Raw genomic sequence first — 18670 nt, forward strand, 5'->3', positions numbered from 1 at the left:
GGATCGGTAAAAAAATTTGGTCAGGTACACAGGACAGCTAGAAAAATTTTGAATTTTTTTCTTTTTTTTCCCTTCTGGGCTCTGGGTATGTTTTTCCTATCGCATTAAATAAGGTTGAATGTGTATAAGTTTAGAAGAGCTGTCCGTGTGTGTGTGTGTGTGTATGTGTGTACATACATTTTATATAGTTTATAATGTATATTTTTGTGTGCCTGTGTATAATATGTATGTACACATATGGCATATATACATAGAATTAAATAGTATATTTTGGATGTTCAGTAAATAGATATGGAAATTGTATCTCTTTGAGGCGAGGAGAGGCCAGGCACCGTAACCCAAACCCTTGACGTGAGTGATGTCAAGTTGGCCACCTTTAAGTCAGTCACATGACCTTTAAGCCACCCCCGGTCACATGATCATCAGGCCACTACCACCTGGTCACATGGCCAGCAAGCCACACCCACAAAACAAGCCACGCCCACAGTGTGGTAGTAAAAAAAAATTGTAGCCCTTCATTGATAGAACTATAAGAGTAGTTCTTTCCCCCTCCCAGAAAATCTTAAAAGAGCAATTAAAATTAAAGAATTGTACGGTATATTCTATCCAGTTTAGCCCCAAATCATCATAATATATTTGAAATACAGTACATCCTTTCAGTTTGTAGAATATATGTAGAGATATATATTAGGAAAAAAAGTCTGCATAAAGGGCCTTTCTCATGGCTTTATGAATGTCCACTCCTCCAGTTTTTGGGCTGGATAAAAAGTAGGCTACTCTGATTTTTTTGTTGGTCTGATTATTATCTGCCAATTTAGTGGCAAACTATTAGTAACCACATAGATAAATTCTCTCCATGATGAGAAAATTTATCCATAACCTGGTCCTTTGAATCTTTCTTTCATTTTTTAAAATATAAATTTTAATATTTTTCTTAAGGGTTTTGAAAAGATGAAACTGAGCAGAATAGAATAAGAATAAATAAAAATATAATTATTTATTGGACAAGTGTGATTGGACACACAACGAATTTGTCTTTGGTGCATATGCTCTCAATGTACATAAAGAAAAAACCCCATAAAAATAAAGAATAATAACACTTAGTGATAGTTATAGGTTACTAATAAGCAATCAAATTGTCCTAGGAAACAAAACAATATAAATTGTAAAAATGCAAGAAACATGGTTATAGCCATAAGTGGGAAGAGATGGGTAATAGGAAGGATGAGAAGAATAGTAGTAATAAAGTCTTAGTAAATAATCTGACAGTGTTGTGGGAATTGTTTAACAGCGTGATGGCATTCGGGGGGGAAACTGTCCTTGTATATAGTTGTTCTGGTGTGCACTACTCTATAGCATTGTTTTGAGAGTAGAATTTGAAACTATTTATGTCCAGGATTGAGAGATCTGTAGACCCCTTTCACATCCCTTTTTTTCACTTGTGCAATATATATGTCCCCAATGCACGAAAGGTTGGCAGTAATTATTTTTTCTGCAGTTTTGATTATTCTCTGAAGTTTGTGTCTGTCTTGTTTAGTTGAAGAGCTAAACCAGACTGTTATTGAAGTGCAGATGAGAGAGTCAATAATTCCTCTGTAGAACTGAATCAGCAGCTCCTTGGGAGTTTGAGCTTCCTGAGATGGCACAGAAAGAGCATTCTTTGTTAGATTAGATTAGAATTAGAATTCTTTATTGGCCAAGTATGATTGGACACACAAGGAATTTGTCATTGGTGCATATGCTCTCAGTTTACATAAAAGAAAAGATACATTTGTCAAAAATCATGAGATACAACACTTAATGATTGTCATAGGGTACAAATAAGCAATGAGGAAACAATATTAATATAAATCATAAGGATATAAACAACAAATTACAGTCATACAGTCATAAGAGGGAGGAGATGGGTGATGGGAATGATGAGAAGACATAGTAATAGTAATAGTAATGCAGCCATAGTGACTAGTTTGACAATGGTGAGGGAATTATTTGTTTAGCAGAATGATTGAGTTAGGGGAAAAAACTGTTCTTGTATCTAGTTGTTCTGTTGTGCAGTGCTCTATAGTGTCATTTTGAGGGTAGGAGTTGAAACAATTTATGTGCAGTATGCGAGGGGTCAGTAAATATTTTCACAGCTCTCTTTTTGTCTCACACAGTATACAGGACTTCAATGGAAGGCAGGTTGGCAGTAATTGTTTTTTTCTGCAGTTCTGATTATCTTCTGAAGTCTGTGTCGGTCTTGTTCGGTTGCAGAACCAAACCAGACAGTTATAGAGGTGCAGATGACAGAGTCAAAAAGCACTTGTTATGCTTTTTGATGATATTTTTGATGTTAGGTCTTCATTTTCTGTGAGCACAAGGAATTGTGAACACAAGGTATGCACCAGGACAAATTCCTTGTGTGTCTAATCACACTTGGCCAATAAAATTCTATTCTATTCTATTCTATTCTAAGTCTTGAGAAAGAACCTAGAAACTTGAAGGCCTCTACTGTTGATACTCTGTTGTCTAGTAATGTAAGAGGTGGTAATATAGGAGCATTTCTTCCAATCTACCACCATTTCTATGATTTTGAGTGTATTTAGTTCAAGATTGTCCTGATTGCACCACAAATTGTTCAACTTCCTGTCTATATGCAGATTCATCATTATCTCAATCGAGTTGTTGTATCATCTGCAAACTTCAGTATGTTAACATCTTTTGAGATGCAGTCATTGGTGTATAGAGAGAAGTGGAGAGAGTATACAGCCCTGAGGGGCTCCTGTGATAATTGTACAGGTATCTTATGTGATTTTGCTTAGCTTTACCTGTTGCTTCTTGTCTGTTATGAAGCCTATCATCCATTTACATGTGTGGTCAGGTACTGCTAAACTACTGATTTAGTTTAGTTAGAAAACTATCTGGAATGATGGTATTGAATGCTGAGCTGGACAAAGAGGACCCTTGCTTAGGTCTTTGGAGATTCAAAATGTTGTAAGATGTAGTGCAGAGTCATATTAACAGCATCATCTGTTGAACTATTTGCTTGGTAGGCAAATTGCAAAGAGTCTAACAGTGGATCTGTGATGATTTTCAGGTGGGCCAGCACTAGCCTTTCAAAAGTCTTTATGACTGCAACCTGTCTGAAGTCATTCAGTGGAAGATGGAGGTTTTCTTCCGCACTGCAGAGCATTTGAAGCAAGAAGGGACATAGCACATTTCTAGTGATTTATTAAAGATACAGATGAAGATGGGGGCCAGTTGGTCAGCACAAGTTTTTAAACCAGAAGGAGTTATCTTGTCTGGGCCTGGTGCTTTTCCTGGCTTTGGTCTGTGAAATAGACCTTGTACCTCATTCTCTGTAATCACCATTGGTGAGCCCAATGGGATGGGATAAGTGGTAGGAGGTTTAGTTATTTATTTAATTGAAAGAAAAAAGAAAGAAAGAAAGAAAGAAAGAAAGAAAGAAAGGAAAATAGAAAATAAGACAAGAAGTGTACAAAGAAAGAATAAAGAGATGTAGAAAATAGTTTCCAATTTCCTTTGAAGCAAATATAATTACAAAATTACCTTAGCTTTCCAGCAAATATAACTATAACTACAATTTTTTTTCTATTATCTATTTTCTTTCTAATAAACTTAGCCATAAATCATAATTTCATGAGAAAGCACAAAAACCTCTAAAAGTGAGGATGAATCCTCTCCTCCCCAATCATTACTGTTCAGGAATTGACCCTAAAGGAAGGAAGTGAACCATACCTTGCCTTCCACTCCTAACCTTCTGAGCTGATCCATAAAGATATCATGGTCAATAGTATCAAAAGCTGCTAAAAGGTGATGTAGGGTCATCTAACCCTGTCCTGCCTGTGCTAGAGGTCACTCAGAAGTATGATCAATGTTATTGTCATTGCATACCCAGATCTGAATCTGGGTTGGAAAAAATCCAGATAATCTAAGTACTCTTTCAAAAGTATGTTAGACTTGTATAGTAACTAAGAAGCGCAGGACCGAATCCTGACCGAAGCCATTTTGCATATCAGCAAAACTTGTACTGTATTGGGAAAGCAGAAAAGCATTAGTGGAAAAGTGAGCTCAATGAAGCCAGAACATTCAGATCTATCTATATAAAAATATGTGCACCAAAGGTAAGTGAATATTAAATGCTAAAAATATCATCTTCCCAGCATTTGTTAGGTTTTGCTGTTATACATTATCATTGCATATTTCCAAATCACATTTGAGCTTTGAAAGAAATGTAAACAGGGTGTCTTGTATTTCATATGCTTTTTCTCCACTTTTAACATTTTTTCCAGTTTATTTATGAATACAATCTCTATCCAACTATTTTGGCATTTCTATTACATATAAATGTATATCATAAAAGATTGGTTAGAGTTTAATGTCTATTGTTTTCATTTTGGTAGACTAATGCATCTAGCAATCTAGTAGTAAACATTGTATTATCTTCGTGATAAAACATACTTGTGTTTCTATAGTGAATTATGATAGTTCCCATGTTATCTTACGTTTTGCGCTTACTTCTGGGCAATACTCTGTTATGGCTATCAGATCTGACCTTTAAAAACCCAGACTATCACTAGCTGTCAGCAAAGAAATGGTCTATTACCATTTATAATCAGCTAGAGTTTGGCAGCTCAGGTATGGAGCCCTAATGAGGAAAAAAAAAAGAACACTGCATTCATGTCTTTAACAATATATCTTTTTCTGGCCCACAAGTGAAAAGACAAACTCTTACCTCTACTTACAAACTTAATTCGTTCCCTGACCAGGTTCTTAAGTAGAAAAGTTTATAAGAAGAAGCAATTTTTCCCATAGAAATCAATGTAAAAGCAAATAATGTGTGCGATTGGGAAAACCACAGGGAGGGTGGAGGCCCTGTTTCCTCCCAGGAGATTCCTAGAGAGGCCCCACGGAGGCTTCTCCCTGCCTTTTCCGGTTACAGTTTCGGAGGCTCAGGTTTGTAAGTGGAAAATGGTTGTTGATAAGAGGCAAAAAAATCTTACCTAGAAAAGTTCATAAGTAGAGGCGTTCTTAGGTAGAGGTACCACTGTATTTGAAATAGAAAGACCAAGTGTCATGAACCTGTGAAAAATATTGTGTGATTATGCTCTTTCTGCATTTAAGGAAAACATTTTTTTCTCAAATTAAGTTTGACTCATCTCTTTCTCTCTGTCTCTCTCTCTGTCTCTCTGTCTCCATGTCCCCTGGAGAAGGGCAGCCTAGAAGTCCAAATGAATGAATGAATGAATGAATGAATGAATGAATGAATGAATGAATGAATGAATGAATCTCTCCCCTCTCTCCCTCCCTCACTTTTCTTCTCCCTCTCTCTTCTCTCCCTCTCTTTCCTCCCCTCTCTTGATATTATCCATCATCAGATGCGACAATCCTCTCTAATCTTACTGTGTCACTGCATGTACTGTAGCTGTGGATCATACAATAATGATACTTACTGCTAAGCAAGCTTTGTTTTCCTGTTTTCTTTTGCTCTCCGTTCCTTTCAATTTCTTTCTAGATGCCCCTATGTCAAATGTTGTTTTCTCTTTTCAAATGCTATGGCTAGTGGTTGGGTTAGCTAGCTATATAAACAAATGTTTCCAAAAATGATATTTTTGACAGACTCTGTACAGGCATCTTTCTTCTCCTACTCAGCTGGGAGTTATTCCTACACCTTAATTAATCCTTATTCTGATTCCTGAATTTAAGAACCTATCAGTCTAACCTATCAATGTTTAAAGTGTGTCACATTAAAAATGATTCATTCCCTCTTTCCCCTCCCTTCATTTTTTTAGGTCCCCTTAGCAGCGTTTTGGTGAATCGTTTTGGTAGCCGGCCAGTGGTCATATTTGGAGGGCTACTATGTGGCATAGGAATGGTTTCAGCAGCATTCTGCACCAGCATTTTTCAATTATACATTTGTGCTGGACTCATCACAGGTAATTTTTTTCCCTTTTCGATAGCAATAGCACTTATATACCTCTTCATTCAATTCAATTCAATTTATTAGATTTGTATGCCGCCCCTCTCCGAAGACTCGGGGCGGCTCACAACAGTAATAAAAACAGTATAACAATGGAACAAATCTAATAATAAAAATTAAAAACTCCAACTGTTAAAACCATACAACACATACATACCAAACATATAAGAAACCCTGGGGGAGATGTCTTAGTTCCCCCATGCCTGGAGATATAGGTGAGTCTTGAGTAACTTGCGAAAGACAAGGAGGGTGGGGGCTGTTCTAATCTCTGGGGGGAGTTGATTCCAGAGGGCCGGGGCCGCCACAGAGAAGGCTCTTCCCCTGGGCCCCGCCAAACAACATTGTTTGGTTGACGGGACCCGGAGAAGGCCAACTCTGTGGGACCTTATCGACCGCTGGGATTTGTGCGGTAGAAGGCAGTTCCAGAGGTATTCTGGTCCAATGCCATGAAGGGCTTTAAAGGTCATTACCAACACTTTGAATTGTGACCGGAAACTGATTGGCAGCCAGTGCAGGCCACATAGTGTTGTAGAAACGTGGGTGAATCTAGGAAACCCCACGATAGCTCTCGCAGCCGCATTCTGCACGATCTGAAGTTTCCGAACACTTTTCAAAGGTTGCCCCATGTAGAGAGCGTTGCAATAATCGAACCTCGAGGTGATGAGGGCATGAGCAACTGTGAGCAATGACTCCCTGTCCAAATAGGGCTGCAACTGATGCACCAGGCAAACCTGGGAATAGTGCTTTACATCCCTCTCTAAGTGGTTTACAGAACTGGCATGTTTCTGGTTCCACATTTTACCGACCTTGTGAGGCTGGAAGGCTGAGTCAACCTTGCGCTGGTGAGGACCGAACTCCTGGCAGCGAGCTGAATTAGACTGCAATACTGCATTCTAACCACTGGTGCCACCACAGCCCACTTTACAGAAGTTTTATGTCCCAAGAGAAGACCCCAGAGATACCTGATGATATTCATTTACCTATGAGTATGGTGCCACATTCTGACCATGATGTTGTATACTTAGGCATTGCTATAGTAATACTGAGCTCTTACGATCACATACTGTATTAAGCCACTTTGCCAAAAGCCCAAGATAAGACTCTCAAGAGTCAAACAAGAATCAGAATCAAAAACATATATATAATTCTCCAGAGCCCTCACTTTCCTTCAAGATTTACTTTGGTGGAGTGAACACTTTGGCCTATAAGTTCATGAACAAGTTCAGGCAAGTTATAGGTGGCAGAGAAATCCTTTCTCCCGTAGTATATTTTTATGGTTCTGGGTCTCAAGGGTCTGTTCTGGGTCCTATTCTTTTTAATATGTTTGTGAGTGACATAGGGGAAGGTTTGGTAGGGAAGGTTTGCTTATTTGCCGATGACTCTAAAGTGTGCAATAGGGTTGATATTCCTGGAGGTGTCTGTAATATGGTAAATGATTTAGCTTTATTAGATAAATAGTCAAAGCAATGGAAACTGAAGTTTAATGTTTCCAAATGTAAAATAATGCACTTGGGGAAAAGGAATCCTCAATCTGAGTATTGCATTGGCAGTTCTGTGTTAGCAAAAACTTCAGAAGAGAAGGATTTAGGGGTAGTGATTTCTGACAGTCTCAAAATGGGTGAGCAGTGTGGTCGGGTGGTAGGAAAAGCAAATAGGATGCTTGGCTGCATAGCTAGAGGTATAACAAGCAGGAAGAGGGAGATTGTGATCCCCTTATATAGAGCGCTGGTGAGACCACATTTGGAATACTGTATTCAGTTCTGGAGACCTCACCTACAAAAAGATATTGACAAAATAGAACGGGTCCAAAGATGGGCTACAAGAATGGTGGAAGGTCTTAAGCATAAAACGTATCAGGAAAGACTTAATGAACTCAATCTGTATAGTCTGGAGGACAGAAGGAAAAGGGGGGACATGATCGAAACAAATATGTTAAAGGGTTAAATAAGGTTCAGGATGGAAGTGTTTTTAATAGGAAAGTGAACACAAGAACAAGGGGACACAATCTGAAGTTAGTTGGAGGAAAGATCAAAAGCAACGTGAGAAAATATTATTTCACTGAAAGAGTAGTAGATTCTTGGAACAAACTTCCAGCAGATGTGGTTGGTAAATGCACAGTAACTGAATTTAAACATGCCTGGGATAAACATAGATCCATTGTAAGATAAAATACAGGAAATAGTATAAGGGCAGACTAGATGGACCATGAGGTCTTTTTCTGCCGTCGATCTTCTATGTTTCTATGGTTTCCACAATTCCCTTCATCAATTTGTTGTCCTTATTGCTATGTTATTTTGGGCTCTTCCTAGAAAAGCAGCATAAATGTAAAATAGAAAATAAGCACTTAATATTCAGTGATACCAAAGCATAAAGTGTAATCAAGGACGGACTATTCTCATTTAAAAGCAGTTAATGGAACTTATTTAATTTCCTGACTACCATATCCTCAAAACTCCGAGTCTCCGGAGAGGGATGGCATACAAATCTAATAAATAAATAATAATTAAAAAAACCTTCTATGACAATACTTTTTTTCAGAACAAGTTCAGAAATGTGGTATAAAGAGAAAGAATAGCTGCCAGACCTCTTTATTTCACATGCTGGTCATGATTTATAATAGACCCAGAAAATAGATACAATTTATTTTGTTTTCAAAGCACAGTCGTGAACCTTCTGCTATAAAAAGTTTGTCCGCTTATATGTACGGTATTTCTGGCTCTTGTCATGACTTTAAAATAATGCCCTTTTCACAGCAGTTTATTCTTTAGATAGGGCTGTCCAAAATACTGCTGTGTATAGATTCTTCTTACATATTTTGTTAGCAAACCTATTGTTTACTTTTGAAAAGTTTATTAAAAATAAACCTGCACATCAGTTTTCATGAGGATGAGTTTTAGAAATACAGTGATACCTTGTCTTACAAACTTAATTGGTTCTGGGACAAGGTTCTTAAGGTGAAAAGTTTGTAAGACGAAACAGTGTTTCCCATAGGAATCAATGGAAAAGCGATTAATGCGTGCAAGCCCAAAATTCACCCCTTTTGCCAGCCAAAGTGCCCGTTTTTGCGCTGCTGGGATTCCCATGAGGTTCCCCTCCATAGGAAACCCCACCTCTGGACTTCTGTGTTTTTGCGATGCTGCAGGGGAATCCCACCAGGGGAATCCCAGCATTGCAAAAACAAGTGCTTCACTGTCAACGGAAGTCCGGAGGTGGGGTTTCCCATGGAGAGGAGCCTCAGGGTAATCCCAGCAGCGCAAAAACAGGTGCTTCGCTGGCAACGGAAGTCCAGAGGCAGGTCATCCCAGCAGTGGCGGTGGGTTTGTAAGGTAAAAATAGTTTGTAAGAAGAGGCAAAAAAATCTTAAACCCCGGGTTTGTATCTCGAAAAGTTTGTATGATGAGGCGCTTGTAAGATGAGGTATCACTGTATCTGACCTTTAAATGGGCCAGACCTGGTGATGATGAGTATTTTGGGATCTGTAGTCTCAAAACATGTAGACCACTAAGTTTCAAAAGATGTTTCAAAACATAATTTCAAAACATGTAGACCACCAAAGAATCCCGAGTTAGGGCAAAGTAGATTTAGTAATATGCTCCTGCCACAGAACTGTTTGGAATGCACTTAACTGACCAGTCTCTATGATAATTTATTTATTTTTATTTTATTTATTTTATTTTTTAGGCCGCCCTTCTCCTTAGACTCAGGGCGGCTTACAACATGTTAGCAATAGCACTTTTAACAGAGCCAGCATATTGCCCCCACAATCTGGGTCCTCATTTTACCCATCTCAGAAGGATGGAAGGCTGAGTCAACCTTGAGCTGGTGATGAGATTTGAACTGCTGACCTGCAGATCTACAGTCAATTTTAGTAGCCTGCAGTACTGTACTCTACCTGCTGCGCCACCTCGGCGCATGTTGGGTTGTTGTTTTTAATCTAATGAAATAACATTTCTCTTATTTTCTCACTATAGGACTTGGTCTTGCTCTGAACCTCCAACCTTCGGTAATCATCATTGGGAAGTATTTCCTGAAAAGACGTCCCATTGCAAATGGACTTGCCATGGCAGGAAGTCCTGTCATGCTTTGTACCCTTGCACCCTTGAACCAGTTCCTTTTTGACACTTTTGGATGGAGGGGAAGCTTTTTTATTCTCGGGGCAATTCTGCTGAACTGTTGCGTAGCTGGAGCCCTCTTCAGACCAATTGGACCGACGCCTGAGAGGCAAAAAAACAAAGATGCAAAAGAGGCCATAGGCGAAAAACCTGATGGAAGCGTTGCTGAAATGAGGGACAAGGATATGGAAACAAAGGAAGACAGAGATTGTTGTGAAAACTTCAACAAGTTCCTTGACTTTTCACTTTTTAAACACAGAGGCTTCCTGATCTATCTGATAGGGAACGTGCTGATGTTTTTAGGATTTTTTGCACCGATTGTCTTTTTGGCTCCTTATGCAAAGCACCGTGGGATTGATGAATATTCAGCAGCTTTTCTCCTTTCCATTCTTGCAATAGTTGACATGATAGCCAGGCCAGCTACTGGGCTCATTGCAAATAGCAAATGGGTGAGGCCAAGAATTCAGTATTTTTTCAGCTTCTCCATTGCTTTTAATGGTGTTTGCCACCTGCTGTGCCCATTGGCAACAAGTTACATGGGCTTAGTCATCTATTCTATCTTTTTTGGCCTGGCCTTTGGTATGGTTTGTGCAATGCTCTTTGAAACTCTCATGGATCTTGTTGGTGCCAGCCGTTTCACAAGTGCCGTAGGACTAGTCACCATAGTGGAGTGTTGCACCATATTACTCGGGCCACCTATTGGGGGTAAGAACATTTATACTCCTTTTTTTCCATTATTATTATTATTATTGTTGTTGTTGTTGTTGTTGTTGTTGTTATTATTATTATTATTATTATTATTATTATTATTATTATTATGTCAATACAACACAGCAAACGAGATCACTATGCTGGATTTCGTATTTCATCACCAGCCGGGCGCTTCCCAAGCACCTAGGACTGCGTGATGTAGCAGCGAATTATGTTTGCCGATCCCAGTAAAGCGGCCTTTTGCAATTGACAGATGGAGATTTTGTCAATTCCAATGGTTTTCAAATGTCCGCTGAGATCCTTTGACATTATTATTATTATTATTATTATTATTATTATTATTATTATTATTATTTATTAGATTTGTATGCCGCCCCTCTCCACAGACTCGGGGCGACTCACAACAGTATACAATGCAACAAATCTTATATTAAAAAATTATCTAAAAACCTGTCGTTAAAAATCATACAACACAAGCACACCATACATAAACTATATAAGCCCGGGGGAGATGTCTCAATTCCCCCATGCCTGGTGATATAGGTGGGTCTTAAGCAATTTACGAAAGGCCAGGAGGGTGGGGGCAGTTCTGATCTCTGGGGGGAGTTGGTTTCAGGGGGCAAGGGCTGCCACAGAGAAGGCTCTTCCCCTGGAGCCCGCCAGACAACATTATTTAGTCGACGGGACCTGGAGAAGGCCAACTCTGTGGGACCTTATCGGCCGCTGAGATTCATGCGGCAGTAGACGATCCCGGAGTCTGCTCAACAATAATAAAAAATAATCATTATTTTTAATTTCAAGGAAAAAACAATAGGTGTTAATGCTTTCCCTTTTACTCTTAAAATCTGGTTTCTTGATTCTGCACTGTCCTGATCAATTCCAGATTCTCCGAAGTTTTCAAATTTCATTTAGACTAGGTTTATCAGAAGTATGCCTCAAGGAATAAAACTATCACTCAACAAGAAAATTCATTCCCTTGGAATTTTACAATCATTAAAATGGATGTTGCAGAACTAAACTGTCAAAACTACCCAAAGGCTGTTTAAAAATCAGTGTAGATGAAACTTGCTAACTAAATGTTCTGTGCATTGCAAAACCTCAAACTTCTTTGCTGGCAAGTTAATAGATTTTGGATAAAGATTAACATAATATACTAGTGGCCATGCTTTGCTACAAAACTTAACTCATTAGCATGGAGTAGAATGTCTAAACTCCCAGCCCACAGGCCGGACTGGCAGTTGGAACAGAGTTCTTTTCAAGTGGGGATGGGGAATAGACCGTCTTAAGTCCTTGGCATCATAATATAAGAATAACTAATGATCTGATGGTCATTTTAAAAAATCCTTTCTTTGCAAGTACCTAGAAGTCAAGAGAAACATATGTGCCAAGTTTCAAGTTTTTAGGTTTTTTCAATTCTGGAGATTTAATGATGATGCATGAGTGGTATTAAAAGATACATATTTTATTTATTTATTTATTTTTATTTATTCAATTTTTTTATGCCACCCTTCTCCTTAGACTCAAGGCAGCTTACAACATGTTAGCAATAGCACTTTTTAACAGAGCCATCATATTGCCCCCCTAATCTGGGCCCTCACTTTACCCACCTCAGAAGGATGGAAGGCTGAGTCAACCTTGAGCCAGTGATGAGATTTGAACTAGCAGTCAGATCTAGTGGCCTGCAGTACTGCACTCTATCCACTGCGCCACCTCGGCTCACATATATATCTTCATGTAATTTATTTTAGTAAATTTATAAATAGGATCTCTGTTCATTATATTTATGCACTCCTCAGTATTTAATTATTCTTAATATAAAGTTAAAAAGACAAAATATACAAATAGTTCACCAACTAAACTACAAAAATCCAGATGACTACTTGATGATATTAAATACATTGACAGTTCTAATTATTTATCACCATCTAGTAATCATTCAGATTTTTACACTTCATTTATTTTTATTGATTACAATGAGATGCCTTCTATATCACTGGTAACATCTTGGGGCACCATTCAAAGAAATGTGAATATATATAGCAATACTGTTCACATGCTGAAGACATATGTTTAAGACACGTTTAAGAATTTCATAAAACATTTGAAATCTTTATCAGAGGATATTGCTAAGATAAGATGAAAGGGATGCAGCTGGGTCAAAGGTAAATGTTTAATTTTCCTAATAAATTCTTGGAGATTACTGCTGGTAAGAATTACAATGGTACCTCTACTTAAGAACTTAATTCGTTCTTTGACCAGGTTCTTAAGTAGAAAATTTGTAAGTAGAAGCAATTTTTCCCATAGGAATCAATGTAAAAACAAATAATGCGGGCAAACCCATTAGGAAAGAAACATAGAAACATAGAAGTCTGACGGCAGAAAAAGACCTCATGGTCCATCTAGTCTGCCCTTATACTATTTTCTGTATTTTATCTTAGGATGGTCTATTCCCTCTCCAAGTGCCCAGAGGAAGGAAAATGCTTTGTTCGCTCTAGACTCCAAAGCCTCCTTAAGCGCCACCAAAAGGCTCCTCTGGCAGCCCAGAAAAGCCCAAGATGGCCGGGCTTAAAGGGTGAATGGCCGGGCCTTCATGCCGCTATCAAATTTCCTGGGAAATTTTTCCAGGCTCAGGTTCTTAAGTAGAAGATGTTTCTTAAGAAGAGGCAAAAAAATCTTGAACACCCAGTTCTTATTTAGAAAAGTTCTTAAGTAGAGGCGATCTTAGTTAGAGGTGCCATTGTAAAGAATGTTTGAATTACCGATCAGCCTATCTGATTCTCTGATCATTGCAGGAATCAATTAAATCATCCCTGAAAGCCATCCTTATCTGAAAATTGCCAGCAAGAGAGAATCCACTGCTTTTATGTGCCCATTTTCTTTTGAATTATTTTAGTATGATTTAATTAGATTTTTCACAAACGTTAGATACAGGATGTTTCTATTCTGGAAAAACAGTATTATTTATTTATTTATTTTATTTATTTTTATTTATTCGATTTTTATGCCGCTCTTCTCCTTAGACTCAGGTCGGCTTACAACATGTTAGCAATAGCACTTTTTAACAGAGCTAGGCTATTGCCTCCACAATCCGAGTCCTCATTTTACCCACCTCGGAAGGATGGAAGGCTGAGTCAACCTTGAGCCGGTGATGAGATTTGAACCGCTGACCTTCAGATCTTGAATCGAAGACGTTAAGGACCATGTGTGGCAGGTTCAAAATTACTGCAATCTATATTAATTTATTGCAGTTTGCTGTTAAGAAAATAATTACTCCACAAGATTTAATTTGCTTTAACCCTGTTGACTGTAGTGGAACTAAAATAGCTTTGGACAAAAAGCTGTACCCTTAAATGCATGTGGTTTAAATGAGAGGATTGTTGAAATACAGATGTTTATTTTATTTATCTAATTTGTATGCTGCCCAACTCCTGGGGGACTCAGTAGATGATGACACTTCAACTTATACCAGAGGGCCATTAATTGTCAAAAAAGTGGTTTCAATGGCTTTTACAAAAAACAAGTTTATTATTCAATTATCCTTTTTTAATGCAAAGGCTTAGCTTCTTTTCCCTGTCTTAGAGTGAGAGGTCAGCTTGCATGTTTTCTTCAGTATGTAGTTTTAAGAAGCAGATTAGGGCTAATTGTTGAAGACTGTTAATGAGGCTAAAAAGTGCTTTATAATACTTTGCGATATGAGTTCAGTATGCTGCTCCCTATTTAATAAGTGGTAAATTGATTGGTTCTTTGGCATTTAACAACCTACTACTGGGTTTTGCTTTAATGGACTAAGTAATTTTTCCTGGTGTGCTTTATGTCTTTCTCTTATTCTCAAAGGAGGATGTGGAAAGACTCTTCTACTGTTGAATTTTCCAGTACTCTTCTCATTAAAACTCTCATTGAAATGTATTTTGCAGATCTTAAGGTCATCCTGATTAGCAGAAATTGAGAATAGCTGCAATTAGCCTCTGTTTGATGTTTTTGCTAATGCCCCCAAATTAAAGCATGAACGTGGGCTATGTTGCTCCTTGGTGCAGTATTTTTATCCACCCAAGCTGGAAGCATCTCATCTTTGTTACAAAATGTGTGGTTTGTTTGACTACACATTAGAATAATTAAGTACCATGCTTTCAATAAATTTTCACCATGGTTATTAAATGCACAGTATTTCAAGGACAGAAAATGGTCAAAGAAAACCATGATTGCACATTAATTTGGAGGATGAAAGTGAAAGTGAAAAAAGGGTCAAAATATTGATTCAAAATTAGCCTAGGATTTGCTGATATTTCTTATTTTAAGAAAAGCCTATCCTTAATTGTGGGATTGAGTAGATACCATTTTTTTAACCATTCTCGATTCTCGATTCAAAATTTGCCTGGAATCTGTGCAGCCTTATTCTATGTTGATCAATAAGTTTCCCTAATAATTAAGATGTCATTTCTCCATTCACAGGTACTCTTATTGACACCTTTGGAGACTATAAATACATGTTCATTAAATGTGGGGCAGTGATGGTCTTGGCTGGGACATTCCTCTTCATTATGAATTACTACAACTACAGAGCGCTTGCAAAAGAACAGAAGGAAAGGATGAAGGAAGACAGAGAAAATAAAGTTCATGAGGATGCAAGGACAGAAAGCGATGAAGGAAACTTAAAAGCAGTAGAAAAATTCCAAGATGTTAATGAAACAGCTCCTTTGAAGAGTGATGAGAATGGACTCAAGAATGGGGCAAACCTTGCAACTGAACCTTAAGTCCAATCCAAAGTTTTCTGAATGGAAAATTGTTCCTTAAAATGACTAAAAATATACAGGTAGTCCTCAACTTACAACCATTTTTTAATGACTGTTCAAAGTTACGTCACTGAAAAAAGTGACTTATGAGCAGTTCTTATACATTCCCGCAATCATTTGATCAGATTTAGGTTTCTTGGCTACCAGCATGAATTTACAGTGGTTGCAGCATCTCAGGGCCTTGTGATTGTCATTTGTACCTAGGAAGCTTCTGACATTCAAAGTCGATGGGGGACACCAGATCAAAAGATTAATGGCCACATGATTCACTTAAAGACTGTAATGATTCGCTTAAGAAGCATAACAAGAAAAAAAGGTTGTGAAAAGGGGCATGACTCACTTAACAACTGCCTTGCTTAGCAAAGGAAATTTTGGACTCAATTCTGGTCATAAGTGGAGAACTACCTGTAGTATGAAATTAAATGTTAAAATAGTCACATTTTATATGGATACATGACAATTACTTAGAGCTGGCTTTACAGTACTGCAAATCTAAGCATTATTGTTCTGCCCCAGTTAAGAATGTAGCAAACACACAGTTTGGATGAACTTAATGTAATCAATCAACCACTATTAATAACTGGCTTAGTAGTGGACACAAACACACAAATCTAAAAGCAATATTTTCTTACAAAAAACTCAGCTACTAATTAATCTTCATTAGCAGCTAGCATAAGTCACCAAAGTCTTAAATCAGAGCCATGCAATTCTATCTTGTTATCTCACAAAGTTTCAAAGGCTGGGCAAAATGCCTAGAAGTCTTTCCTGATAAGCAATCCGAAGTAGAAAAACAGAGTAGAGATTTTCTTAGACACAAGCAGTGAAGGGCTACCAAAATTTTTACTACCACACTGTGGGTGTGGCTTATGCAGGACGCTCTGCATTTTCTTTCAACATTTTTTAGTGCAAATAGGGGTGGAGCTCCAGTTTTGCTACCCATTGCATCCCCCTCCCCCGGTCTGGGCAGTAGCACATCCCTGGACACGAGGTACTTGTAATGGATACATGATTCTAAAACGTTGCTTCCTGCAGCCTTTTAGCTGCCTCTGCTGTCCTTAAGTATACTAGGGATGTGGCCAATTCGCCCCAAGTCTTACTCCTGAGGAGACCTCCTCGAGTAATCACTCCTGCCTTTTGGCAGCTCTGCGTGCTCTTGCATTAAGAGGAGAAGGCTATTCTTCCTCATCACGAATCCCAGCGACCAGTTAGGTCCCACAGAGTGGGCTTTCTCTGGGTCCCGTCAACTAAACAATGTCGTTTGGCGGGACCCAGGGGAAGAGCCTTCTCTGTGGCAGCCCCGACCCTCTGGAACCAACTCCCCCCAGAGATTAGAATAGCCTCCAACCTCCTTGCCTTTCGTAAGCTCCTTAAAACCCACCTCTGTCATCAGGCATGGGGGAACTGAGATATTCTTTCCCCCTAGGCTTCTACAATTTATACATGGTATGTTTGTATGTATGATTGGTTTTTATAACAAGGGTTTTTAGCTGTTTTACTATTGGATTGTCACATGCTGTTTTTACCACTGTTGTTAGCCGCCCCGAGTCCACGGAGAGGGGCGGCATACAAATCCAATAAATAAATAAATAAATAAATAAATCAATCATGCCGAAAGTTCCGAAGGCCTCGGGCTCCAAGTCCTCGTCACCCTCCTCACTGACTGACTCGGGTGCCAGCTGCACAGACTGCTGGCGCATCACCAAATCAGTCTCTCGCACGGAATCCGCTATCAGCTACATGGGCTGCTGGCGGGCCACAACACTTACCTTGCTTTTACTAAAGAACTCAGAGTATACTTGCCCTAGCTGATAAATATATATATATATACTTGAATTTTGACCTGTACTCCTGTTCCTATTTTAGCAAAACTAAAAGAGGAAAAAAATGTTTAATAGAAAATGCAAGATTTTTTTCTTTAAAACAACGCACAAACAACCCACAGCACTTTTTTATACTGGAAGATCCAAGATTTGGTCCTCAACATTCCAGTAAAAAAACCCAGGTCTGCAAAAAGTTTCTGTAAGAAAAATCTCAGAGAAGTTTAAAAAAAAAATCATGGTATTTTTAATTGCTTTGTATTTGAAGGTAATCTTCTATATAGAATAAAATAGTGAGATATGCTTGCTTGAAAGAAAACTCACAGAGACATGTCCAGTTGCCATTTCAGAATATTGCTAGGTCCATTGATTTAAACAAACACATAGGGACCAAAGCAATAACTTAATATAACACACTTATCTTAAAAAAGGAACAATATTTATTTCAGCATTATGTTAACCATTCTATTTTACTTTTGACTTTATGCGGTGGGTTTGGAAAAATTAAAACTCTTAAAGCACCTCATCAACCCAGAGTTATCAAAATATCAGTGAGTCAGTTTAGGGAATAATCATATGGAAAATGCAGATTAAAAAAGGGAAAACCCCAATTTTTCACTTTCCAAAGGAAGGAATCTAAGCCATATAGGTATTTATGATATGATTCTACTTTGCATCATCAGTCAATACCATTTGCCTGCAAGCAAGAACTAGTAAGACCATAAAATAGCCAAAATAATAGAAAATGAAGAATTAAAGTGCTAAAGAGTTTAGAATGCAAACAGACAAATGCTTGCCATGTGGCACCCCAGATTTAACAATTGTTGAAACGAAAGATAAGAAAAAAAAATCTGGATAGTGGACCTGACCATATCTGGAGACAGCAGTATAGAAGAAAAAGAACTGGAGAAAGTCACAAAATACAAAGACATTCAAATTGAAGTGGAACAACTGTGGCAAAATAAAGCACTGATAGTACCAATGATAAGAGGTATCTTGGGTGCAATCCCAAAATACTGGAGGCACCACTTGAACACCATTGGCATAGACAAAATCAGCATCAGTCAATTGCAAAAGGCAACTTGACTCAGAACAGCGTGCATCCTGTGACAATAGCATTAGTATTATTCAACATCAACATCTGGCAATTCCACATCTTTAAAAAGGACATGATGATAGGTGGACCAAAAATGCCAAGTTCAGTGTAAACATCTGGCTGATTGTCACTAACCGTAATCATAGAATCTGGTGGTGCAGTGG

At 38.3% G+C, this 18670-nt stretch overlaps 1 protein-coding gene across 1 annotated transcript in view; it reads left to right on the forward strand.

Moving 5' to 3' along the window:
- Positions 1-17192, forward strand: part of LOC139160393 (monocarboxylate transporter 2-like) — a 41898-nt gene extending 24706 nt beyond the window's left edge. Inside the window, 3 exon segments of the mRNA XM_070738184.1 lie at positions 5793-5936; positions 9952-10797; positions 15253-17192. Of these exon segments, the coding sequence (XP_070594285.1) occupies positions 5793-5936; positions 9952-10797; positions 15253-15554 (1292 nt within the window). The 3' untranslated portion in view covers positions 15555-17192.
- The last annotated feature ends 1478 nt before the right edge of the window (positions 17193-18670 follow it).

This window comes from Erythrolamprus reginae, chromosome 2 (genome assembly GCF_031021105.1).
Source record: "Erythrolamprus reginae isolate rEryReg1 chromosome 2, rEryReg1.hap1, whole genome shotgun sequence".
NCBI classification, from domain to species: Eukaryota; Metazoa; Chordata; class Lepidosauria; order Squamata; family Dipsadidae; genus Erythrolamprus; species Erythrolamprus reginae.